Source organism: Chaetodon trifascialis, chromosome 3, assembly GCF_039877785.1.
Source record: "Chaetodon trifascialis isolate fChaTrf1 chromosome 3, fChaTrf1.hap1, whole genome shotgun sequence".
In the NCBI taxonomy this organism is placed as follows: domain Eukaryota; kingdom Metazoa; phylum Chordata; class Actinopteri; order Chaetodontiformes; family Chaetodontidae; genus Chaetodon; species Chaetodon trifascialis.
This window is the reverse complement of record NC_092058.1, coordinates 8,420,999-8,447,496: the sequence shown is the minus strand read 5'-3', so window position 1 is coordinate 8,447,496 and position 26,498 is coordinate 8,420,999. Positions and strand designations below refer to the sequence as shown.

The following is a 26,498-nucleotide window of genomic DNA, read 5'->3' as shown; positions in this document are numbered from 1 at the left end:
CGCCCCACTGCCATTCACTCTGCCAGTATCCCACTTTAATAGAATCTTATTTCTTTTCATAGCTCATCTTTCGAGTTGTAATTGGCCCGTTTCAGATTCAGTACAGTAAGTGCTGAGGTGCGACGTGCGGCTCAGTGAATAAAGGGGTGACATCATGAAGCTGTCACTCTTCTGAGAGACACACACCAGTCACTTTAATGTTGCTGCAGGATGTAGGATGGGAAAGTCTGGTTCCAGGGAGCTGCACCGGCAGAGGTTTGGTTTCAGTGATGGCAGGGATGAAAGGGGAAGGCTGGAACTTGCTGTACGCTGCCATCCAGGGTGAAAAATACTTCCATATATTTTAAATAAAGCAATATTACATCAGAAGCCTTAAAACTGAACAGCCATTACAATGAGTTGAAATGAACTTTGACAATAAAACTGTGTGATTTCCATTTTGCTTCTAACCGCTCTCATGGATCAGACTACGTAATGTTTTTGTGTTTTTCCAGATTAGGTGATCAGTGAGTCATGAATTGTTGCAGTGACTTGGTGAAGAGCCTGTGCTGCCGTAGGCTACATAAGTGATCATTACGATGCCTGCAGTGATTAACCAGACAGCACCCACGGCTAATCCTAATGTATGTAATCACGGTTTTATGAATGCAACAATGAACCCACAGATGTGACTGATGGCTGAGTGAGCGCTGGTTCGCTCAAACAGAGCAAAATGTTCCTCTTTGAGTCTTTGAGTCTGGACATTGTGAGGTGTCCCAAATGCTACAACGCTCCAAGTCAGAGGGGTCGAGCCACGATTTGGCTGATATGTAACAATAACCAAATTGCTTCCTCTCAATACATATTTTTCTCTGCATGATCATTGGCTAGATTTGGAAAAGGTACATAGAATAGAAAATGACAAGCAAATGGTTGGAGACATTCAGTCCTCTCTTCTGTTCCAGCTGCAGGCCTTTGTGCATGTCATGCCCCTCTATCTCTCTCTACCCTCATTTCCCGTCTCCCTTTGTCTGCTGGCCAGTAAAGGTGAGAGTGGCGTTAAGAGAAGAATGAATGACGAGGTGATATTAGATGATGCTGTGCTTGTCGATGGACGGGGCAGTATCAGTGTCAGTCTTGTAATTATGAGCCGAAATGTTGATGAGGTTATTTAAGGTTTCCTGAAAGCTGGAAAAGGTTTATTCGTAAAATATAAAAAATTATATGCACATTAAAATCATATTTACTGCAGATTACATGAAGGTCTTTTATTATGTTCAGTATATTCAGGTACCATCTGTTAAACTCACATGATCCATTCATGTGTTGTTGGCACAATGTTTTCATGTTCAGTCAACCTTATCTGCTCAGGCAGACCTCTGCATCTGCATGTGCAAAGACCGGTTTTTGCACATGCGGATGAATCTGGAGCCGCTTCCTCTGTCAACGTTTCTAAAATTCTTACCAGTAAACCCATTTAGGCTGTTATTCTAAATGAAACTGGCCCTGGCCTGCATTTGTCAGCAATTATTGAAATTGTGCGCTAACCACAAAATGTGTAATATCACATTTTCAAAAGCAGTACTCAAGACTGTGCATTAGGGGTTATACAGGCACAGCAATCTTGACAGAGAGGTTAAAGATGGCTGCAGGGCACAGTCAGGACTGCATTGTACTGTTTGTGTTTGTGTGTAAAAGTCAGCTTTCTGTGGAAGGAGGAAATGATCGGATGGTGTCAGAGTTGTCTCCCACTTGCTCCTGAAAATGTTTGAGGAGCAACGTTAACTCTGCACACACAGATCGTTGGTCTGCTGGTTCATTGCCGTCGTTTGTCATTTTATTTGGGTTTCATTTCTTGATAGTTCTTATCTGTTCAGTCAGTCGTCGGAGCTTAATTGTATGAGAACGAGGACCCGAGTGAACACTGTTTATTCTGGAGTGACTTATATTGCTTTAAAGCAGCAGAATAATTTTCTGCTTCAGCAGACACATTGTTGGATGAAATGTGGAAATAAAGCTTGAAGATCCACTTAGCATTACTTTGATCTTATTACAGCTTATGCCTGGCTCACGCATTCAGTTTATGTCAAAATACTTTTCACGGTTTTGAATATTCATTTAAGTCGGTAGTACACGCAGTCCAGAACAGCATTTTGTGACTGAATCGATATCAGACATGACTGCTGAGGGGAAAATAATTTAGAAAAATAACCCAGGAAATTCAACAAACCTGTCTCTGTGTTTTAAAATGCAAATGACTTAAAAGTATCCACAAGATCAGGAATTGTGGCTGGGAAATGTTAACGCAACCAAGATGGCATTTGTCACAATAATTTGGTTTCTGAATTCAGACTGGGCTTTAGGTTTTGCATGTTAGTGTTCTTTGGCAGCTCTGTCGGTATTTGTGAAAAGGACCCTGCTCATACAAAGCTTCAAATTAGAGACTCAAACCTCCAGAAATAAAAAGCTGTAGCCTGGTATACGTAATAATTGGACCTGTTCTGCTGGACTCACACAGCAAGCTTATTTTTTAGTCATTTTCTTTTGGCTTTTTTGCACAGAAGCAGGCAGGAAACAGGAGAGAGGGGTATGACATGCAACAAAGGTCTGGCTGGAATGAAGCAGGCGACAGCTGCAGCCGTGTGGCGGTGATGTAACCGCTCAGCTACAAGGTGCTCCACAATGAGCTTGAATATATCTATATTATTAACAAACTCTTTGTTTGCAACCATAAAGTCTATGGGCAAAACTTCACTTTAATCCTGCTATTTATAAGAAGTATATAAATGGTTCAGAAATGTTTGATTTCAAGGGCAAATGGCATAAAGCTGAATAACGTAGCTGTAATCTTATGTAATGATACATGATTATGTTTATCAGTGTGCTATGAAACCTTTATTAGCTGTGTAAGTGTGCAGATGATTCAGAGGTAGTTTTTAACTTTTCATACATGTAGAAACATTGCAGTGTTGAAAACCATTAGTTTACTGTTTATAAAGGCTAAATAGAGTAAAAATGCCAATTTATGACTTCCATTGACTTTTCCATCTGCAGTCTTTAATAAGTTGAAAGAGGAAACATTCATTTATCTGTAGCCTATTAAAACAGACCGATTGGTGACTTATAAATATGAATGTGACTGTACACTGTGTGTAGAATTTTTTTTCCTTTTGAATTTTCATCCAGCCCTCATTTTGATGCTTGGATGGAGATGTACAGTGTGCCGAATGCAGTTTTAGCATTTCATTTGCATAAAATGTGACTGCAAAAACAAACTGTGCTCTTACGCTAACAGCAAAGCCACAGTGGCCGACTCTTCCTCTGTTCCCCCTGTCTGTGCGCTGTGCTGATGCAGTAGGACAGCTATCTGATCCCTGCTGCGTTGTACCGTGTGTCCGGTGGCACAGAACATGCTGTGAGGACACACGATGAGTCAGAAGCAAGCAAACCTCGCTGAACCACAATAGCGTAGGAGATAGAGAGATAGAGAGGAACACAACAAGATCGAGGGACTAGCCAAGTGTGTCAGAGGACTCCAGCTACACTGAGATGACCTCTGCTTCTGCACCCAGGGGATATTTTCCAACAGGTCTGAGCCTAATGTTGGCTTCTGGAACTAAGTGCTCGACCTCCTCTGGTCTGTCGCTTCCAAAATAACACCATACCAAGCCCGGTGGGGAGTAAACGCTGGAACAAGGCCGCAGTCCTCCACTGCTGCCCACTAAAATTTACTGCTATTTTTCATAACTCCAATTTTCTCTGTCAGCATTAGACACGGTGGGAGTCTGCGAGTCACATAGAGTTTGAATGTGGCAAAGTACTGAAGCAGAACCGTAAAACTCAAGTTTTTACTCGGCAGAACTGAAAATATTCTCTCTGTCTGGCTTCCTTATAACACACTCGGAAATTCCGAGTTAGAGAAATAGTGTGAGGGAAGACACTTTGTTCAGCAGATATCTTGGAGCCATGTTAAATAGTGCAGACTAATAGGTCTTCCAACACTGTTGCTGTTGTCCTTGTTCGCACAGTGGGGCGAGCTTTAATTGATTGCCTGAAAAACACAACTGAGGGAGAAGGCCAATATTGACTGAATGGATGCATTTTGGATTCGCCATCTTGCAAAATGCTGGGCTTTCTTCTCTTTCATTTGTATGTGTGCTGTCAAGGGTGGGGGTTTGGTTTGAGAGGTGGGAGGCACGAGCTGTTTTCTAAAATCAATAAGGACCTGATATTTTATGAGAAATGGGGCTTTCATCTTTAAGAGCACTTAACAACTTAATTTTAAGAGAATATTAACCCTGTATAGCTACATATATTGAAAATGTATCAATGTTTTTATTTACAATAGTTAATATTTTAAGACAAAAATACATCTTGCCTCACTTTTCCTCTCAGGCTGCGTACAGCCCCAACAAGTTTCATCAGGATAGGGTAGTGTGTATGTTGCCTGAGAGGCGAAATCTAGGGCAAAAGGGTGCGCCAAGCACTTGCAACCGCTTGTAAAGCTTGCTCTGACTGCACTCTAATAATGTGAGGAAACTCGGTCAATCAGCCCAGATCTTCTCTGCGGACCATTGCAGCTGGACAGTAAGAGGCAGGAAGAGTTTTTAGGCACTGAATCAAACTAAAGCTAGAAAAATGGGCCAAAAGTAGGATTTAGGGGTCCAAAAACATATGGTAGGATTTGGATAATGGTTGGAACTAATGTGAGTTTGATTTATAGTTAATGAGCTAAAGCATGAAAAACTGCTTGTGTGGTCCTTCAAGATTGCAAATCATGGCACTCACTTAATAATCAGCTTGGCAGGGAGGAATGAATACGTAACATCACTGTCTGACCTTCCTGTACGTAACAAACCTGAGGCTGCAACTGCAAAGTTCCTCAGTTTTATATTACCTATTTTTCCCCCCTTCCTTGCATGATGCTGTCGTATTTACATGCTTACAACATCTTGTACTTGACTGCCAACTGAGCCATATGCTGCAGTGTTAATTGTGCTCTTGATTACATGCCATGCACTATTCCCCAAGAAGTTATAATTTTGTCAGGTAATCAGTCCTGCTGAGTTAAAGCTGTGGCTGACAGGCTGTCTGATGCTCGTCTGTCACTTGTTGTGTGAGTTTCTCTTGGCAGTCGGTTGTGCAGTGCGCAAATCTTTTTCTTCTTTCAAGTTATCTGTGGGATTGCAAGGGATTTGTGGGTACAAAAACAAGCTTGGGGCAAATGCTATCACTTTATGGAAATGGCCATTCCCTCAATCCATTCATCTGGGGATTTAAGTAGCACGCTTTCCCGCTCATCCTGTCATTACAATCCTTTTGTAAAACAGTCGTTCCAACAGCATTTTGGGATTGGCAATGCCTCAGCTTCCAAGACATTTCTGCGCTTCAACTTATCAGTATTATCAGGAAAAATGCTTTAAAACAAGGAACAGAAATGCACGTCAGACATGCGAGAGGGGATGGGATGACTGTAAAGACTGCTGTAAGCTGCATTCATTTTAAAGGAGGTATCAGTCTCAGCCCCAGAGAACAGCAGTTCATCTCAGGCTGATCTACGTGACGTTTAATTGATGTTTCATTTAATTACCATTTCATTCAGGCGTCACAAGCAGCGGTAGTTTCAGGTAATTGTCCTAACACTCAAAAATGTGTTTTATGTTTGCATTCATGTTGATATGGACTGTGGGAGGATTTGATTGTATACGTTGGATTTAACTCACCATACACTGAATTGAAAGGGTATGTTTTGACACATCGGTGCACTGAGCCACTCAATATGAAATGATTTGGAACATATGTTTTAACTACAGTGTACGTCGCACATGCTGTGGTTCATGCCTCGGGCTAGTTAGTCTTGTTTTTGGCACATCTCCTGATGTTAAATGCCTTTCTTTACTCCAACATGAAACTGATTGTGTAATTGGTCACGAGTTAACCACAAGGTCAGTGAATATGCTGACATTTGAACTATCGTTGACATTTCTTCATTGCATTTAACTGCACAGAAATCAAATTGGCTGCAAAAACACAATTTGTTCCAATACCAAAATGATATTTCATACGTGGATTTCAGCTGATCAACTGACAATTAATGCTACTCGTGATTAGTCAAAATGATTTGCGAATGTTCTGATAATGGTTTATCTTTTGGACAGTGAAAAATAAAAGCATTTTAAGTCGTCACTATTTTTACTCTTTGCAGACATTTCATAGACTAAACCATTAATCGAATAAACAAGGGCAGATGAATCAATCATTAAAAAGTTGCAGCCTTACCTGCTGCCTCTTATATTCTGTCACCTCTCAGTGAATCATCGGAGGAATAACATGGTTTTAGATCTCTAGCCTGCCTCATTAACCTCTTAACAAGCGGCGGCATTGCTTGTGGGTCGGTCAACTCAGGCTGTGCAGCCAAACATTATTCAAACCCACAGAACTTTATTTCAGATTCTAGTGGACAGCCCACATTTTCTGAAATACAAACAACATCGGGCTGGATTTTAGGGAAATGTGAGTCTTAGATTTGAATGTTTCTCTCAATACAAGAGATCTAGAATAAGGTGATTATACTGTCAGACAGTGTGAAGTTAAATGATTTTAACTATAAAGCTAGTTATGGATTATATTCCTGATAATTGTCATATGTAAAAAATATGAAGACTGAGCATTAAACTTATGATGTTACCTCACTGTACTGATGCATCAGGTTTCAGCAGACTCCATGTTTTGTCTGTCAGAGTAATAGCTGCTTATATAACTGAGGGAAGGCTTGGCCCGGGGCATGACTGCTGGTACACAAGCAACCGTGTGTCATATTTAGAGAAGAGGTAAACAAAAACGCCTAGCATAAACAGCAACATCGCTTTTGTTTTGCCCTCCAACCACGGCAGCCACCTCGAGCCCGTCCACTCTGTGTCACGTATCAGCTGCAAACACTCTCCTCTGTCTTAGTAGTCTATTTACTCACTGCTGCTACAAGGCAATAGGTGCTCTGGGGGAAGTCTGTTGTGTGCAAGATTGTGTGTATATGTGTGTGTGTGTGTGTGTGTGTGTGTGTGTGTGTGTGTGTGTGTGTGTGTGCGTGTGCGTGTGCGTGTGCGTGTGTGTGTGTGTGTGTGTGTGTGTGTGTGTGTGCACATTTACACGTCGATTATGTCTATCCGTTAGGCCATAATCAGAGAGGAGGCTTTTTTCACAATGAGAAGCTGTGAGCCTCTCCAATAACAGAAAGAGCAGGAGATCAAAGGGTGCCAGGAGTGTTATGTTGCTGTGCAACACAGAATTTGCCAAAAACATGCAAGATATAGTTTAATATTAGCTGATTTACCTGAAGTAACAAAGTGGATGAGGTTAAACAAGAGTAGGAGTCTGCAGGCGTTCCAGAGGCTCTGTGAGGTCGTACTTTGAGTTAAACGCTAACGTCGGCATGCTAACAGGCTCACTATGACAATGCTAACAGGTAGATATTAAGCAAGTATGCTGGGGTTTTTTTTAATGTTTTTTGTTTTATTGGGCGGCTGTGGTTCGTTAAGTAGAGCATGTCATCCACCCATGAGAAGGTCAGTGGTTCGATGCCCGGCTCCACCAGTCTGCCTGTCAAGTGGTCCTTGGGCAAGATGCTGAACCCCCAATTGCTCTGTGTGCGTGTGTGAGTGAACATGGCATGTGTTGTTAAGTGCTTTGAGTGGCGAGAAAGCACTATACAAATACATGTTCATCATCTTACGTAAGCATGTTAGCTAAAGCACAACAAACTGAAATTCTGGCCTGATGATGGTGCTAAAAGTTAAAGATCACCAAAAAGATTACAGTTCATCCCGAGGGGGGCATGAACACGTTCAGCTAATGTCATTGCAGTCCATCTAATAGGTGTTACAGGAAAAATGCTTTATTCACTAAAAAAATCAAGAATGTCAACCTCATGGTGACGCTGGATGGAAGTTAATCGGATTCATCCTCAGAGTACCATGAATGTCTGTACAGAATCAGCAGATGTTGAGATATTTGAGCCTGGATCAAAGTGGCTGCCTCTGACGTTGCCTTGTTTGTAGAGCCGTGACACTTGCACGGCTAAAAATGGACCTGAGTAAATTGGTGGTTTCTTTATTTGCTCATGAAAACAATACGAGTCACTACTCCTGCGTGGTTAGATGATGCCTCCTTGTGTAAAAGCCAGAAATCAAATGTACTCCCTGACCTAACACAGGGTGTAATTGCATCATAAAATAACTACAAAGTTAATTAATGAGAGGATACTAAGTGTGCACAGGTCGGAAATGATGTGTGGCCCTGCTGTGGACGGACCAATAAAAACAACATCATACCCAAACCGCATTGTGTGCCTCCAGCATGTAAAAATCAGCCTTAACCTATCACGAAATAGATTTACCCTGATCAGGCCATTTCATGATGAGCCACCTGGTCTCAGTGCCACATCCATCAGGTGGAATAATTTCCCTGTTAACCAACTCCAACAGACCACCTGAACACTACCTGACACAAGCTGGAAATTGTAATATTAGACACGAGAGTAGATTTAAATCTTGTTTGGAATAAAACCTGGCATTCTGCTGCCCAACCACGAAATCCACACAGTCACAGACTATCCGTGAGGCAGTTCATTTCCAACAAGCATGGCAGCATGCATTCAAATTCCAATTATTCCTGGAGTTCAGCTGTCAGAGCAGATTTATTAGTTTTCTCCCTTTCTTGTTATTGATAACTATAAATAAGTGAAAATAAGATTGTGAACAGAGGCTGAAATATTGAATGTGTGTCTCATTGTTTTTTTAAGATAAACAGAAGGGGGGAGAAATTGAAGGTAATAAACTGAGCGTGAGGTGGAACAGTCGAGCTCATTACAAGTACTGTAATTGTGTATTTGAAACATCTGGTCATCATCTGGTCTGCTGGTGGAGGCGGCATGTGTTGGTGTTGTATGAAACTACTGGGAGCCCAGGTGAAAATTAGTTTCCTAACTCTGTGGGAGTTAATTTCACTGCGTTAGTCCCCCAGTGAAGAGACAAAAAAATCAAGTGAAGGACCCCACTCACCCTGGATGCTGCAGCGTGGATCCAAGTACACGCCACAGGAATTGACAGAGAGCCTGCAGGCAACCACAAAATGCTGAAGCTCATGTGAAGCTGCTTCAGACAAAGTTCACCAAATGGCCTGTAGAGGTTAAAGGTTCCTTATGGTGGGTTTGTGTTTTGGTGATATGCAGTTATTTTACATTCTTACCAAAATGCATCCTTGAGGCTTGTATTTGTTGCATTTCCAGACCACGAAAACATCTGCAGAGCCGATTCTCTGAAGAATCTGAAAAATGCATTGTTTGCATTCATGTTTGCTCGCAAGCACGTCATCTCCTTTGCTTTTGTTGTCACATTGCATCATTCCTTCACACAAAAAGAGGACTTTGCGGTGGTCAAAACTAAGAATGGTGCATTTAACACTGGAAGGTCTTTGTGTCGATTCAGTGAGAAGACCCCAGCCTCTCTCAAGAAATGCAAAATCAACATCTGACATCAGGTTTGCACAGTTTGCCTTTGCTGTTGTCTTGAAACTCGATTTTTCAGAGGATCTTGAGGCTTAGATGTATGGATTGACAGTCTGCTCCTCTTGTTTGCCTCACCTCAGGTACATGCAGCCTCCAAACCCTTTTGCTCAGTGCTGGATCATTTGGCTTCGGCACCTGACCAGATGGAAACGAATGTAAACCTAAACCCCAGGCTTCAAACAGTCCCCTTTGAAGTCAATTGGTGATGCCACAGACACTGTGTCTATGTTTGTCTACAGTCTGTGTGCGTAACATCCTGATTGCATCAGCTGTCTGATACTGTACAGAATTAGAACTTCCCGCTTAAGATCCTACCCGGCTCTGGCTGTCAGTACAAAGGCAGTCACAGCAAAAACATCTCCCTCATACGCGAGCCTCTGCCAGATAAGCAAGAGTTGATCTCATTGCATGAAACCAAGCATTTTACTAATTTGAGTGGCTGCACTGGAACAGAGTTCAAAGCAGAGCTGTGATTTGCAACTGCTTTCTCACGGGAGAGGGGGCCAGCGCCGTTGGCAGTAAGATGAGCCACTGATTGCATTGTTTGTTCCGCTCTCTGCAGGCCTCTCAGATGGAGATGGAGAGTATTACTGGACAACAGCCCTCTGAAAGTACATGAAGATTACTGAGCTGAGCACATTAAGACAGACCACACAAACAGCATTACTCACCTCCCAGGTAGCAGGATGACAGCATGCAGGAGGCAAGGAGACTGAGAGCGTAAACAGACTTCATTTGTTCTAGCTGTCTCCAGATCTAAATTGGTATTATAAATTGTGGTGTGTTTATACAGCGTTGCCAACTCTCACACTTTTGGCGTGAGATGCCCGCTTTTAAGCTCCGTCTCATGCTGCTCAAATAAATCTCATGCTAAGAAGCCATAAAGCCACTCCCTCATGAAGAAAAATATAGATTAAATAGGCCTTTCCTTCAGATGAAGTCTGAAAATCAGGCTTTTATCCAGGCTGCCATGATGGTACAGGGTCAGGGCACGGCACACAGCAGCAGGACGTTACGGAACATTTATGCATGAGACCGCAGTGGTAGCTTCAGTAATTATTGCTATTATTATTATTATTATTATTATTGTTAAATAACCCTGAGCCAACCAAGAGCATCGGTTAGGATCGGTCAGGATCTAACAGATCTAATTGCACTTTTCTGCACTTCAGACAGGCAAGCTGTCACACACAGGTTCCCAGTTTACAGTCAAATCTTTTATAACACCGCACACCGGCTGTCCTCATGTTGAGTTCTTAGCTCCATCTGACAGCGGTTGGCACATTTTTATTTTACTATAAATACACTCTGAAATGTCACAGATATTTTGTCTGTCCTGGCAGGTCTACTGTTAAGGGTTTGTTTTAGGTTTTGCTGCTTAAATTCAGTCGTAGTGGCGTTATTGTGTGCATGAATGCTGTCCCATATACAGGACGTGACCTCTCATTTAAATAAAGCATTCAAAATTCATCTTATCTTTCCAGAATCAGTGCCCAATAGATAATCCACAGAATGAACGTGAATATGTTCAAGTAGTCCCTATGAAAACTGTCCACAGGTGTGAGGTGTGCTGGATTTTCACCTCCATTTTATTGCAATGAAGGCAGCTAATATGCTACACTAGCTTCATCCAATTTGGACTCTGGTCTCAAAGGTCAGCACCTGCTCTTCATCAGCTGTACAAATTGGCATGTCAAAGTTCACCAAATTTGAACTTGACGCAAAACAATTAGCACAGATTTCCTTCGCCGAAGCTGCGAGCGGCAGCATGTGGCCACATTGCAGAACCGCGTTGTGCGTGTGGCCTCAGCAGGCTTATCCTTACCACAGCAGAGGTGTCCAGTTAAAGCTCTATAGATCCCAGCTTTGTGATTTCAGGAGTTACTCTAATTGACCACCTTTGGCTGCCAAGCCAAAGCTTTGGGAGCTTGTTGGCATGAGCCCAAGCGAGCCAGCCTGCACATCTGAGTGTTCATGTGATGTAAATATGGCTGACCGCTGGCAATGTTTTGTCTTCTTTTTTCCAGAATGCGGGAGAGGGACCTACAGAGCATGTGCAGAAGGGCGCTGCTGCTGACCGTCTGTATGGTGTCTCTCTGGGGACAACTGACCAGCGCGTCGTCACACAGAAGCCACATAGGTACGACACAGCATGTGCTCCTCATTGTTCTTTTTCTAGGGCGTCTTGCCCAGAACAAGCAAAGTCTGCTCCTACTCTCTAAGCAGCAGCTCCACTGGAGAAGCCAAGGATTGGAGTACTTGTGTAATTTTATTCATTCATATTTTCCTTTGACAGTCATTGCCCACTAATAGTCTGAAAAAGACTTTTAGAGAAAATTGTTTCTAATGCATTTTGGAAAATAATGTGAGATTTTGACAGCAGCAGACAGCTGTAGCAACAGACTGGAAATATAGATATTACTAATATTACACAGCAATATAGATATTTAATCAGTATTTATGATGACATTTGGAAGAAAAAAGAAATGTATTTAGAGTTACAAAGCACAGCACACTGGCATGATACTTAAAATGTCCTCTTGAATAGACTCCAGAGGCCTTTGTTGAGAAAAAACAGAGCATTACGCATTGATTGTTCCTGCATACGGATATTTACTGTATACATGACTTAATTTTCCCAGGTATTAAAGCAACAGCCTCTCAGTCACCAGCCACGTACCTGGAGTCATTAAACAAACGCTCTCTGTTGCTGTTCACCACTTCTACCAAACAAACTGAGAAAGAGACACCGTTTTAAGTCCATAAAAAAGAATTATACATGTTTTACGGCCATTTTTACGCTCAGCAAAACAATCCTCGCAATAAAAGACATGATACAATTTCTACTGCATCAGTAAGTTACAACACATCACGTGTGGGTTGATTCAGGTGGATTACAGTTGAGTTCTCTCACTGATTGCACTCTGAATAAACTAGCACAGCAGTCGCAGTGTGTCACAACCGGTTCTTCATGTGTTGACCACAGTTCACATCACTGACTTTTTAAACAGGAACTGATATAATTAGACAAGCTCTCTCGGTCTCTCTGCTCACCGGCAAGGAAAAGATGCGTTTTGTGCACATGGGAATTCAACAGTTTAGCAGGCTTGCAAGTGAAGCATGAGATGGAAAAAGTAATATGAGTACAGCAAGTACGTGCGTGTGTGTGTGTGTGTGTGTGTCAAATTGTTGAGACTTGTCTTCCTTATGGGGACAAAACACAAGTTCCCATATCATAAATCATTACATTTGAGAGTAAAGACATGGGTTAAGGTTAAGGTAAGGGTGGTTATGGTTCGGGTAATGCTCCAGGAAATGAAATAAGTCTATTTAATGTCCCCAAAAGGGATAGCAACACAACTCTATGTGTGTCTGTGTGTGTGTGTGGCAGGGGACAAGACCTTTCAAAGAGATTTCCCTTAATGGAGAGATGGCCTGATCCCTGGGCGTATCGGTAGAAACTGTGACTACACATTGATATAATGAGCTTTATTCCACTGGAGGACAAACAGCACACAGTGGCTGGAGGGAAACGGCGCGACATTCGCTGAAAACAAAAGCACGACCAGCAAAATACTTTGATAGGACGTCGAAATCCAGGGCCGTGACGGGACGGACTGCGCGGGGAGAGGATGCACATTAAATGAAACAAAATGCATCAGAGCGTGTGCCTTTGTCGAGGTGCGTTTAAAACCGAGTTGAAGGCGGGAGAGGAAAAAGCTGTGACAGCAGAATTACCTCTCTGTCAGCCCAATTTTAAACTTCAACAGCTGCTGAATAATTTCACTATTTAATAGCTTCAGATTCACCTGGGAGAGACTATGGGACATAGAAGACAACTGTTCAGGAGTCTTTTTGTTTTTTGAAATTGATTGGCCTGAGGAGGGCAGCACCACGTTTCATTTTCTGTGACTGTGTCCCAAAACCACACAATACACAACTGTACAGTGTACACTATACGCTCATCCTCACATAATTTACTGGTGTGTACTAACAAGAAATATGACAGGACTGCTTAGAGACACCAATTAAACAGCGTCTTTGGAAAGTAGCCGCTGATAAGTTAGGGAGCTAAATGTTTGTCCAAAGATTTACCACTTAATGTTTTTGTTTCACCACTGCCAACAATCGCTTCTAAGTTTTTCCGTCTGTATGCATCATTTCCATTTCTCATTGTGAGACAAAAAGAGCAATTTCATGGCAGACATTGTGGCATGTCATGGCAGGAAAAGCAAATGTTTGCTCTGCACTCAGAGGGGCGAAGACAGCGGGTGTGTGCGACCGCTCCAGCCTGAGACACGGCTGGTTCCCACAAGGCAAGAAAAGTGGCAAGTGTACTTAAGACAAAGCATGCATGCTACCACTTTTTGAGTGTACTGTTGTGACCATTGTTGAACAATGCAATGCACAAAGGAAAAGAATGAAAGACAGCTACAAAACATTTTGAACAAATGCACATGAAACATCTTTAGGAAGATCTGAGTAAACAAGAATCTGAATATTAAAGCTTTGATCATTTCTTTGTGAAGTTTAATTTGCAGTGGTATGACTGGTTTTCTCTGGCACACATACATCATTATATCTCGGTTAGTGCTGTCAATTGATTAAAATATTTAATCGCGATTAATCTCATGAATGTCATAGGTAACTCGCGATTAATCGCAAATTAATCGCACATTTTTATCTATTCTAAATATCCCATTAATTATCATTTCAGTACTCTTATCAACATGGAAAAGTGGATAGGCTTGCTTTGTGCAAATGTTTTTTATTGAAAACAACAACGTGTAGCGTTAAATTTCACACTAACATTCTCACTTTGAGCATCATTCACATTTGAATGAATAAAATCTCACACAATTTAACACTGTCAATAAACAGATGACAAAAAAAAAACTTTGTTACAAAAAAGCCCCTTCAACAACCCTTTCTAAGGGATCAAAACAGGGTGATCCAAAATAAAGTTACAAAGTGCACATCATTGTAAACTAGGACTCAGGCTATAGTTCAGTTAAACCATGGCTTAAACTTTCCTTTCTTAAGTTTCCTCTGAACATACAAGCAGTCAGACTGTGATGCTCTTCTGTTTATTCACCAGAAGCTCATCAACCCAGCCTCTTATTTCTCTCCAGAAAGACTGAACATTACTTGGTAAAGTGGTAATTCAGACTGGATGTGCTACGGTGATAACTCAGTTCACACAAACAGTACACACAGATAACTTTGGTCTTGTCAGTCGACCCATCTGGCAACTTTTTGAAACTAAACTTTCCATTCAGAACCTTGTTCGCATCCATTTCGGCGTTTCGTACTTGACATCCACCTACTCTTTTACAGCTAGCAAGCAGGCAAGACCAAACCCGTGCGTGGGGCGTGCCTATTTTTGTTTCTGGTTTACAATCGGATCCTGTAGTTTTTGTAACGTTACTAGCAGTGGCCACAGCTTATAAAAAACTACAAGTTCACGCGGTCACAAAGAGCGTTAATCGCACGATAAAAAAAAATGACGCCATTAAAATTGATTTGTGTTAATGCGTTAACACAATATTTATGACAGCACTAATCTTGGTTTGTACAAAATAGTAAAGTTAGTTTAATTTTCCAATTGAAAAGCCACTAATAGTCAGACTAATAGTATATATTACATACTGAATATGATTTGTATAAAGAACTGTGAGCGTCCATCAACAGCAGCTCAAATACACAGTGAAATTAGTGTGCATACTGACATCTCTCAGTGTACTTTAAATAATGATTTTGTCGTCTGTCCAGTGTGAATACACAACAGTCAGAAGCCTGATGAGTGTTCAGTAAAGATGTGGGATGCAGCCTGTTTAATATGCTCAGCATATTTAACGTGAAAGCAGTGAAAAAGACCTTCTGTTACCCTTTTCCTCATGAATACAACCAAGAATCATGTGGTAAAATGTAATATAAAGTAAGTATCACTTTTGCCTTAATTTAATCTAATAGTGGCAGATTCAGAGATAGACAGGAAGCGAGGGGGTGGAGTAGGACATGCAACAAAGGTCGCCGGCTGGATTCAAATCGCTAACAGATGGACGATGTGTCTCTGCTTCCTCCCGCTGTACGAGAATGAAACCGGGGGGTGATGGAGATGTTTTAGCTTCACTTTGAGGAGCTGTCATGTTGTCCATCTTTACATACTGTCAGTGGACCATGCAGCCATGTGGCATGCGCTGTAACCGTGGCATGTTTCAGTGTGACAGTGTGTGCGTCCCTCGTGCTGAAGCTGTGTCCTCGTCCCAGCGGCCCAGATTCGATTCCGACCTGTGGCCCTTTGCTACAGGTCGTTCCCTCTCTCTCTCTGCTCTGTCGATAAAGACAAAGGCCACAAAAATACCTGTGAGGGAAAAAAGAAGTGGTTTTCTGAGGTTAGTGTGGAGGAACTTGACTGCCCTGAAAAGAGCTCTGGCCTCAACCCCATCCGACATCTTTGAGATGAACTGGACCGCTGACTGCGGGGCCTTATCGCTCAGCATCAGTGGCCTGGCGACTCTAATGCTGCTGTGGCTGAAGGCAAGAAAATCCCTGCAGCCAGGCTCCAACATCTTGTGGAAACCCTTATTAGAGGAGGTAAAGCTTGAATGGTTTTGGTTTCAGGTGTTCAACAATCACACCACAGGTGTGGTGATTAGGCGTCCGCATACTTTCAGCCATGTTTTATACGTCTTTCTTTTGGCAGCTGCACATCATTGATGCAGGATCACATGTTTGCTCTTCACCTTCCCGTGTGATGATCTAATCAATACAGCCAATGTTTTCTGTATATATTTGATGGTTGCAGACTGACAGTGGAGTCGTAAATCCCTCTTGTTTGACTGCAAACATGTTGGATAAACCATTTAATCTTCGGGCTTACATCGCCGTCTCTCTGGTTTTGCATTTGTCCCGCTCTTGTGGTTTGTGCACTTATTCCTGTGATTTATTAGGAGAGAGACAGAGGGGGCCAAAGTAGCCTGGCTCCGTTCCCCCCGGGCTGCTCTGACACTTAGGTAATCACGCAGCCTGTCCCTGAGCTACGGAGGTCAAGTCAAGGTAGGCCCAGTAAACAAACCTCTTTAGCCCCTCTGTTTATTGAGGTGGGGGCTTCACCAAAGCAATTGAACCTTTCACCACAGCCTGACTAGAGCGAGCTGAACCCACAGCACGCACACATAACCCCTGTAATAAGACCACTGCATCCCCCAGAGCACCATCTGCATTCATTAGCCAGTCATGAAAGAGTGGAGAGTTAGAGGAAGGGCGAGAGAGAGGGTGCAAGAGGAGAGCGTCCTGGAGAGAGAGCGTGATAACTAGTACCTTGCAGCTGTACAATTTGTTTTGGTGCTGTCGATAGGATTTAGACTGATGATGCGACCGGGTCAAATGGCGGCCTCATTACTCAGCTATTTAGGTACTTGGATACCCTTTTTTTAGCAGTAACTCACTCTGTCTCATGAAAAAAACAGTAATCAAGCTCTCTGTGGTTTGTCGGTCAGTGTCTGCCGGGGCAAAGGCTGAAATGTGGTAGAGAGGAAAACAGGCGTGAAAAACACATTTCCCACTGAGGCTGTGTGATGCAATGTGGCAGCAGCTCCCTCTCCTTCAGATAAAAAGCGCTCTAAGCAGTGCCGTTTACAGGTCGTAAACTCGGTTACATGTTTAAATATAAGGCATTAAGCCACGTGGCTCATGGACAGCCACACAAATTGGACTCAGAATGGCTTCGGAGCTCATGTTTACGCCGGGTTTAAATCAAGGTCCCGCTCTATATTCACACGAGGGGCCTTATTAATAAGATGAAACTGTGCACTGGCACTCATTTGAATTGAGAGGAATATTTCCATATTTGCTTATGGTAGAGACTTTCTAAAAACTGTGTGACGCACTCTAATGGCTCATTCTCGAGCTGATTTTCATGCTTCAGGGGATTTTTTTTTGTATTCTATGCAAATTGGCTTTAACTTTTTTTTTTTTTGCCCCCCTCTTCATTTTCATTGTTTCATATGAGGAACAAACTGAATCTCTGGAACCCGAATTAACGGCACAATCCAACATGTACTTTTTTAAGCTCTTGCCTGATGTTTAACTTTTTTTTTCTCTCCCCACCGTCCCGGCCAGGTTATTTTATACTAAAGATATATTAGGATTTGTCACAAATAATAACATTTGTAAATGAAATTATGCTTACTAGATAAATATGAATTGTTTGCCTGTTCCGGCCTGGAGGGGAAAAGGCTGTGAATAGAGCTTTTCATGCTTGATGGGTTTTGATGAGAACCAGGCAGCAGCCGAGTACTTTTTCAGTGTTTAAAGGCTTAGATTATTTTAGAAATTCACAATAATGTAATTTGTGACAGTCCAACTTCAAATTGCTCTGGGGTAGATAGTCACTGTGTTTGGGGCAGTGAAAATCATTATTTTTGTATTCACCAGTAAAGAAATATTAATAAGGAAATTGCTGGATGATTGAAAAAGGAAGTTTGTTTTTATACCCCATTGTAGTCATGTCATTTTATATTTAACCAATTGTGTTTCTTTTTATTCACATTTGTCTCTGGAGGCTCAAAACTGAGTAAATGATACAAAAGTTTACCAGACAGAAATATAACTGAATGCATCTGTCTGTCCACACTGAATGCTGCTATTTATATATAGGCAACAAAACTACTTAGGGTTAGTAAAAGATCATGCTTCAGGGGAAAAAGTGTAAATAAAAAAAGAAAATAAGAAGTGAACTCAGTCTAAAACTAATAAGTCAACAATATAATAATAAGTTAACTCAGGATAGGACCCCCAGGCTCCCAGCTGAATGGTCTGTGTCAGATTCCAGACCAACAAAGATAATAATGACAATAGTGAACATTACAAAGACTAACATTCATTTCCTGGAGACTTACCTGGACCATAACCATAACCATAACCTAACCTAACCGTTACCTAAACCTAACTTTATCCTAACCTTATCCCAAATCTTCACCCTAAAATTTAATGATTTACATTGTGGGGACCTGCATTTTGTCACTATAAGGAAGTCGAGTCCCCACAATGTGACTAAACAGATTTATGTCCCCACAACATAAGGAATACATGGTTTACACACACACACACACACACACACACACACACACACACACACACACACACACACACACACACACACACACACACACACACACACTCACTCAACTGCAAAGAAGAAATCCAGGAAAACACTACAGTTTAAAAATAAAATGATCCAGGGAAGATAAAAAGAAAAGTAAAATACTGACATTTGAATCATACTGGCAGCTGATTGGATGTTAGAGATAAAATATAAAGCTCTGTTGTTCTTTCCTCTTGTTACGTTCTTTAACTAACCATACTATTCACTGATATATTACTGTACGTGCCTGACATGGACACACAAGTTCAACACAGTCACTGCCAAACAGACCCTAAGTGAGCAACAGAGGAAGCGTCGGGTAAATTGCGCCTGATTGCTGGTTTGAGCGTCGGTCCCACAGGTCAGTTATTGCCTCATTTGTCAGTTCAGTGACAGAAATGAAGACAAAGAATTCAAATGAGGAAACAGTTTGGGAGACGGTTTTGATCTCAGCCAACTGGGCTCACACTCATTGCTTTTCCTACCTCATTGCTTCTTAAGTGGGTTCATCCTGCATACTGGCCTGTAAGGAGCCCTGTGATGCAGGATATATATATACTGTATCTCAATTTCTGTTGCTGTGTGGCCTTACATCAGCTGGCTGCACACTCCACTCAGCAGGTCAGCGTGGAACCCTTGCCCAGGGGTAGCATGACATTATACCAAGCGGCGGCAGAGCAGGTCACCCCCACCCTGGGGATGTGCGGGGATGCAGCTGCAGAGCATTCGTCCTGACATTTGGAGAGCAGGTGGACGACACAATGGTGGACGGAGATAGAGGGAGATTGAGATGGAGATGTGGTGCTGTTTGAGATGCACTGCGGGGATGACAGGGGTCAGCTTGCCCCATCTCCCGGTGGCAGCTTCCGAGATTAGAAAACCATCAAACGTCGTCTGCTATACGCTTCTGAATGGCAGCTGTATAGATGAGCCATGAGTGGCTGCGTGTGGCCTTGGTTGTATCCTCTGTGTGTGTGGTTGTGCAGCCAGTGGAGGGGAGCAGGGTGATGGTGTATGTGCTGAATGTCAGTAGTTTTATTCCAGTGCTTAGAGGAAATCAGAGTTCACTCCCAAGCTTGCTCTCTTTATCATCTGTGTAATGCTACGGTCATAAAAGTGTTTTTATATCCATATATTTATGTATTTTATGCCTGCTACAGCAAATTTAAAGGGATATTCACACAACCTGAGTCCTGCTTTCAGTTTTGCTTGTCATTATTATCACTAATTATAACATCAATCAATCAATCAATCAATCAATCAATCTACACCGAGCAGTGCTTTACATGATGAAAACACACACAAAAAAAAAAAAAATTCATAAAATATTCCCTCTCAACACATCCGTTCCCCGCACACCACCCGGATCCATATACAAATTTAAATATAAATATAAATATAAATATAAATATAAATATAAATATAAATATAAATATAAATATAAATATAAATACTGTGTAACAGGAAATGCTATCATAACTTTCCATGAATCTGCAATGAGGAAAGACTGGAGGTGGGATAAAAATGTAAAAATCTGTAATAATGCACTAAAAGATTAAAGATTAAAAGAATCATATAATACAATCAATGAATAATAAAATAAAGTTGCTGTAAGTTATGTGAGTAAAAGCCGAATTTAAGGTGGGCTACCGAAAGGAAAATAAAGCTAAAAATAATGAGAGGATAAAACAAACAAGAGGAGATGTAAACCAGTAAACCAGACATAAAAAAAGAGGTTATGAAGAGGACAGACCAAGTCAAACAGGCTAAAACAAATGAATACATTAAAGAGAAAAACTGAACTGAAAAACCAGATTAAAAATGATCCATTATTTTTAGTGCCGCATTTTGACTTCTCTCTCTGCCTGTTAACTAGTTTTCCTGAACTCTCAGTTGCAAGGCCTCATGTTAAAGTGCTGACTGTCTGAGTGACAGCATTCGGTCTCGTAGCTGGAGGGTAAAAGTCTGTTTATGTTCCTCTTGAACAGAAATAGGCCTGTAAATATAAACCACGCTGACAATCGGTGGATAAACTGCTTATTACCTGTCTGATTGACCTCAGTGTTGTTATATCATGTGATGGCCGAGATGCAACTTTTAATAAACCAAAATCTGACTGAACCTCGGTGTCTGTGCTCTGCCTACATTAAGGTCAGACCGCAACTGATCTGTGCTTTCAAGCAAACACTGACCGGAACAATAGCTCAAAGCAAAGTCTGTCTGTGTGTCTCATGGTTGCAGATAGGACCCGCTGTGTCCGAGTCAGAGACGCCAACAGTCTTCTATCTCCATTCCTGCTCTAATTACAGCTCAAATGTAAACCCATTATCCCTCGCCACATTATGAGTTACCTCTAGCTATTCTGAAACTCAAAGAAATGAGGATTTTTGGATTTCGATAGAAATCGAAGGGAAGCCTGGTGATAACGATTTAAGCTGATGAACGCAATTAGCGCAGAAGTGCTAACAGCATGGAGGTAATTGGGTCTTACAAACTAAAAGCCTGCCCTTACCCAGCAATTAGAGCAACCTCCTTTAAAGTTAGTCAATTGTACTGCTGTTAATGGTCTACGCTTGGTTGAAGCTTAGCACGAGGAGGTACAGTCCCCTTTCAAATTGGCCACGGCTCCTTGTCACAGTGTTTCGGTGCTCTGCTGAAATTTTAATGTGTTGAAGAATTTTTTGAGGTGATTAATTTGTTAGCGGTGGTGGTTCACTGCCCTGCAGACTGTGTTATATGAGAGGCTGTTTGATGCACGTTGCTACGTAACATTAACTTTGGAATTAGTGACTTATTACAGTTGATGTGTCATAAAGAAGAGTAATGCCATTGTTCTGCTTTCAAATATATTGTTTCTATGCTCTGGTGGGGTTGCTAATACGACTTTCTATTTTTAATACTATGAACAATCAGCATGTCGCCTTCTGTAGGAGAGAGAGCTCAAATCGTTTGACATCCTGCACAGACAGACACCGAAATCGACATGAATATAGAAATCAATAGAGTCCATAGAAAGGTCATTCTTTGCCATTTTTTCAGTTTATGCACACAAATATGTTCATTTTCTTTGCACTTTCTTTACTTGACCATAAGCGTTTTATCTGCCACTCAGATGCATTTGGCATATTATGTGTACAACATGATAAAAACAAGTAAGAAGCATAGCAGCAGATCCTGGACACCAAGAAGCAGTTAAAAATGGTGATTAAAAAGCAAAAATAATAAAACGCCAAACCAGTTAAATATTAAAAGCTTAAGAACAGATAATAAAATTATAATTTAAAGCAGATGAATCAACTAAAACAAGAACAGCTGGAAGTGAAATTAGATGAGATTAAAAATTCAACTTGTCCTCAGGATAGAAATGAGCTCAGCTTCAGATTGTTCTTCATGTTATTCCAGGTTGCAGGTGCACAATTAGAAAAGCTGGATATTCCAAGTTTAGTGAAATCGGCCGACACCTGCAACATAATCCGACGGTTTGAGCGATATGGGCCACATTAAAAGACAGCAGAGAAGTGATGCAAGCGGGTAAGAACCAGCAAGGGCAGCAATGTCTTCTACCGAGCCCAAAAATAAGTGCATTTTACTTCAGCTGTTGTTTGTACCTAGAAAGAAAAGATGTTTGCCCTTTCAGTGGTTCTCATATGTTAGCTATATGATCCTAAAAGAGCTACAATATAATGTGTGATGTGATAAGACAAAACATAACAGGTGATTCAAACGTTACAACGTTACAAGACTAATAACAAAAGTAACATGTACCGGAAACAGCTCATATATTTAAAGACGGAGGTGATGACTTGGGAGGTTGATTGGTGGTTCGGACTCCTCCCAGCACCAAACCAAAAAATGAAGCCTAGAAAATTCTCTTCATCCTCCCAGTTTTGGTCAGTGGAGCGCTAGCAGCATGTATTACGAGCACATGACTTGCACATTACACGTTTGCTTCACATACTGAACGAGCCGCCGTAGGCTGTAAGATTCATACATGTTAATGCTTAAGTTGAGTTGTGTTGAGCTAAATGACTCCACAAACGGCGGTTTCTGGAGTGGCGCGTTCACGGTTTATGTCTATAGAGCGTATCATAGCAGCTGTAATAGCTTCAGAGAAGCAGCAGGGATGTCTGAGTCATGATGGTAACAGAAGCAGACAGGTGCAGCCATACTTAGAGAAGCCAGAGACGTGTTAGTGCAGAATCAGTCAGATGGAGGGCAGAAATAAATAAATAAAGACATAAAGGTAGGCAAGGATCAAGAAAGGGCCACAGATACATGCAGCAGTGCAACCTGCTCCTATTTTCATCTACTCCTTCAGGTTGACTACAATACGGCAGCTTAAACTGGTGCAACGTAGTTCAACGTACAGTACTTTCATGTAAAGCAGGTGACACAGAGGAAATGGGTCTGCGCTGATGGTCTGAGCAGATTGTCTGGAAGTTCGAGGGCTTTACAAATGCAGTCTTACCCACAGTGATTGACTCACAGACAGATCTGAGCTGGCCCTATCTTATCATACATATTTGATATTTACAACCTGATGTTTGGACGGTTCATGTGGTGCATGAGGATTACAGACTTCAAAGAGCAACGACCACCTGCTGAGCTTATAGTGAGACCAGGCCAAAGAATCAGAAATATAAGGCAGAAAGACGCCAGAAATGTCTTTTTGAAATGCTTCGAGTTCCAAGTTAGAAAAGGTGAACTGGCGGTTGATTAATCAGTGCCTGATTGGTACTTATGTCAATTAATTTACGGAGCACATTTAAAAAAAAAAAAAAAAAAAGCTTTATGGAGAAGTTAAATGTAAGATGTGAAGCGCAGACACTGCATACGCTGAAAGGGACAGGTGCGTGCCATTGTTTTGAAAACAACAGGAAGTTAGATTTGTGAAGAACGCTTACCGGCATGGTCAACAGTTGCTGTAGTGGCTGTTACACACATGCTTTAAAACTATAAGCCTGATTGCTGCAATTCATTTTTGATAACTTTCATATCTCTGTCACATCTGAACACAAATACAGATTCAGCGTGAGTTTCACACTCATTATCTCTGAGGTCCATCGTGATTGCAAGTCGACTTTTATAGAAAGAGAAAAGAAATCTCCTCCAACTCCAGAACTTAGTTTTATTCAGTATCAAAGTAATCTAACGATAATTGCCTGTACTTCCTTGAGGTACGTTGCAAACAGGAGCTGGCAATAGCTAATTCGGCATAGTTTTAATTACGCCAGCATGCTGAAATGTAAGTAAATACAGGCTAGAAAAGGTTTAGGTAAATAAACTCTAACAGCTTGCTTTGAGACATGTAACATGTTCGTCATGATCAATTGAAAATCATCTTACGGCTTTTCTTTTTTCCCTCTGACGGCTGGCTGTTGCAGCTCTGCCGTCATTAAGACCGGTGAAGGCTTTCCAACAGCTCGACATCTGTCTCCAAATTGGCAAGTAGTATTATTTCAAGATGTCTGAGGACATGTCGGGAAAGTTTAATGTCCCCTCTAAACGCTAATTCTCTGTACTTACTATTACTGATTTGCAGCCCCCAATCGTAAATATAACACATTTGCCTTAACAACTGTCCCCTGAAACCTCTTTTCCATGCAGTTTGGGGATATAAATCCTAACAGACATTTATGAGTGCTCATCTGTAGTCAGGCGATGCTGAGAAGGAAGGCGAAGGGAAACTCGTCAGCCGTTCAGCCTTGGGTAGTTTCCTTTTTTATTTTAAAGTAATGCTACGCTATGGCCTGGTAGTTATTCACTAAAGGCTGGATACTGACTGAATAAAGTGAAATATAAGCTTCTAGAATGCAGTCTATCAATTGCTTTCCTTCATCTCCCGGCTTCGCTCCATGACTTTTCGCCTTCTGGCTCACATCTCCCCAGGAATGAAGTGCAGCGCCGAGTGTCCACATCGGACCATAAAAACAGCAACCGAGGCTGAGCATCAAGTTTATGTGAATGGACAGGAGCATAAAATGTAATGGGTGGAACCATTGGAGTTCTCCTGAAATGGCTTTTTTAAAAGGTTTGTCGACATATTTTTCAGCAAGATGGTCTATTAAAAAGAGGAACATTTATATTGAGCTGTCAGGGGGTGGACAGGTCAGATGCTCCTTTAATAGTGTCCTCAGGCGGCCTGCAATTCAACAAGGGATCAGTGCCAGTGGCTGCCTCTCCACTAACGAGATAACATTGTTTTCCAGGGCGAGGTTTGATTTAGAGCAACTGGTTAAATATACCTCTCAGTTAGTAGCATTGTTAATGTAATTACAGGACAGTCTGATGTAGAGGAGAAACCTCTCTGACGCTCAGCTATGAGTAATTTGAAGCCACCCATTCCTCCTCTTTTCAGACTGCTTGTTGCTCTACTTTTAACGCAGGCTGCCGTCTCCTCCGCCTAATGAAGACGGATCCGTCTGAGGTTCAGATCGCTGCGGCTCTGTCATCGTTACAGAAATGTACAGTTTAACCGGGGACCCTCATTCCCTTTTAGTTGAACAATCCTCCATGTTTCGTGACACTGTGCCTGCCACTCAGCTCTGAAAGGCATCAGTGGAATCTGTTCAAGATGAAAAACATGGGAATCCAGTAGGAGAGCAGAGATGACAGCCGTTTAGAGCAGACATGACATCTGCTTGACAGATAACCAGCATGTGTGCATGTCAGATGAGAGACCAGAGACAGGAGTAGAGGATCTCTGGCTTCTCTTTTGTCTGCCTCTGTGGAGACCAGACATTCATGATGATGCTGGGCGTGGAGCGCTGGTGATTAGGCTTAGAGAAAATTCACTCTCAGGCACGCTATAATATTATTTTGTATAGGTTATTAGAGCCCGGTCTCATTTCCCGAGCATCAGATACCGCAGCATTGTTCCACCCTCTGTGTCTCATACAGACGAACAAGGTACCCTTCAGTGTCTGTATGAGGAATCCATTTGTGGCCATATCAGACGCTCAGAGCAAGGTGATGTAGTGTGAGCTAATGGAGGACTTTCATCCTCGAGATCTGGGTTCATGTCCTGTGAGAAACCAAAAGTGAAATCAATCTTTTCCTAAATTTTACCAAGTAGTTTTGGTAAACAGACCTAACCAAACCACGATTATTTCAGAGCATTAACCTCATGTTAGAAAGGCGATCTGACTGGAAGGTTTTGAGAACATGTTGGACGCTGGAGCAGTTTCTCTAATATTGCCTCGGATGGGATAACAGTGGAGTTGAGAGTGTCGTGCCTCTCATACAGCTGCTCAAGGGTACCTTGTGCTGCCTGTATAAGACACTGTGGCAAAGCATCGGTATTTGACCCTCTGGGAATGGGTTGGTTATTTTAAAGCAAACTCAAGTACCATTCACCAAAAATGAATGAAATGAGAACAACTTACATAAAGGAAGAGAGGTCTTGTTAATAAACTGTATATCAGGACCTCTGGGTTCCATTCAAAGCTACTTTAGCAATCAGTTATTTGTGTGGTTATAAGCTGTAGCATTTGACAACCATGTCTCCTAAAAGTTATATTCACCCACATTCAGCTTGTTTTTGGTCTGTGGGAGGAAGCCGGAGTACCTGGAGAGAACCCACGCATGCACAGGAAGAACATGCAAACTTCACACAGAAAGGCCCCGCCTGACCCGGGGATTGAACCGGCAACCTTCTTGCTGTGAGGCACGCGCACTACCTGCTGCGCCACCATGCAGCCCTTCCACCAAAACATATTTAGAAAAATTTAATATGAATGAATCATCCATGACCTTCAGCCATGTGTTTGCTGTGAAAAGAGAGGGACAGTTTGGAAAAATAGCTGTCTG

At 41.9% G+C, this 26,498-nt stretch overlaps 1 protein-coding gene across 1 annotated transcript in view; it reads left to right on the top strand.

The window, feature by feature from the left end:
- tafa3a (TAFA chemokine like family member 3a) overlaps positions 1-26,498 on the top strand; it is a 91,511-nt gene that overhangs the window by 41,566 nt on the left and 23,447 nt on the right. The window contains exon 2 of the mRNA XM_070958979.1: positions 11,569-11,681. Within this exon, the coding sequence (XP_070815080.1) occupies positions 11,570-11,681 (112 nt within the window). The 5' untranslated portion in view covers position 11,569. The remainder of the gene's footprint in view (positions 1-11,568; positions 11,682-26,498) is intronic.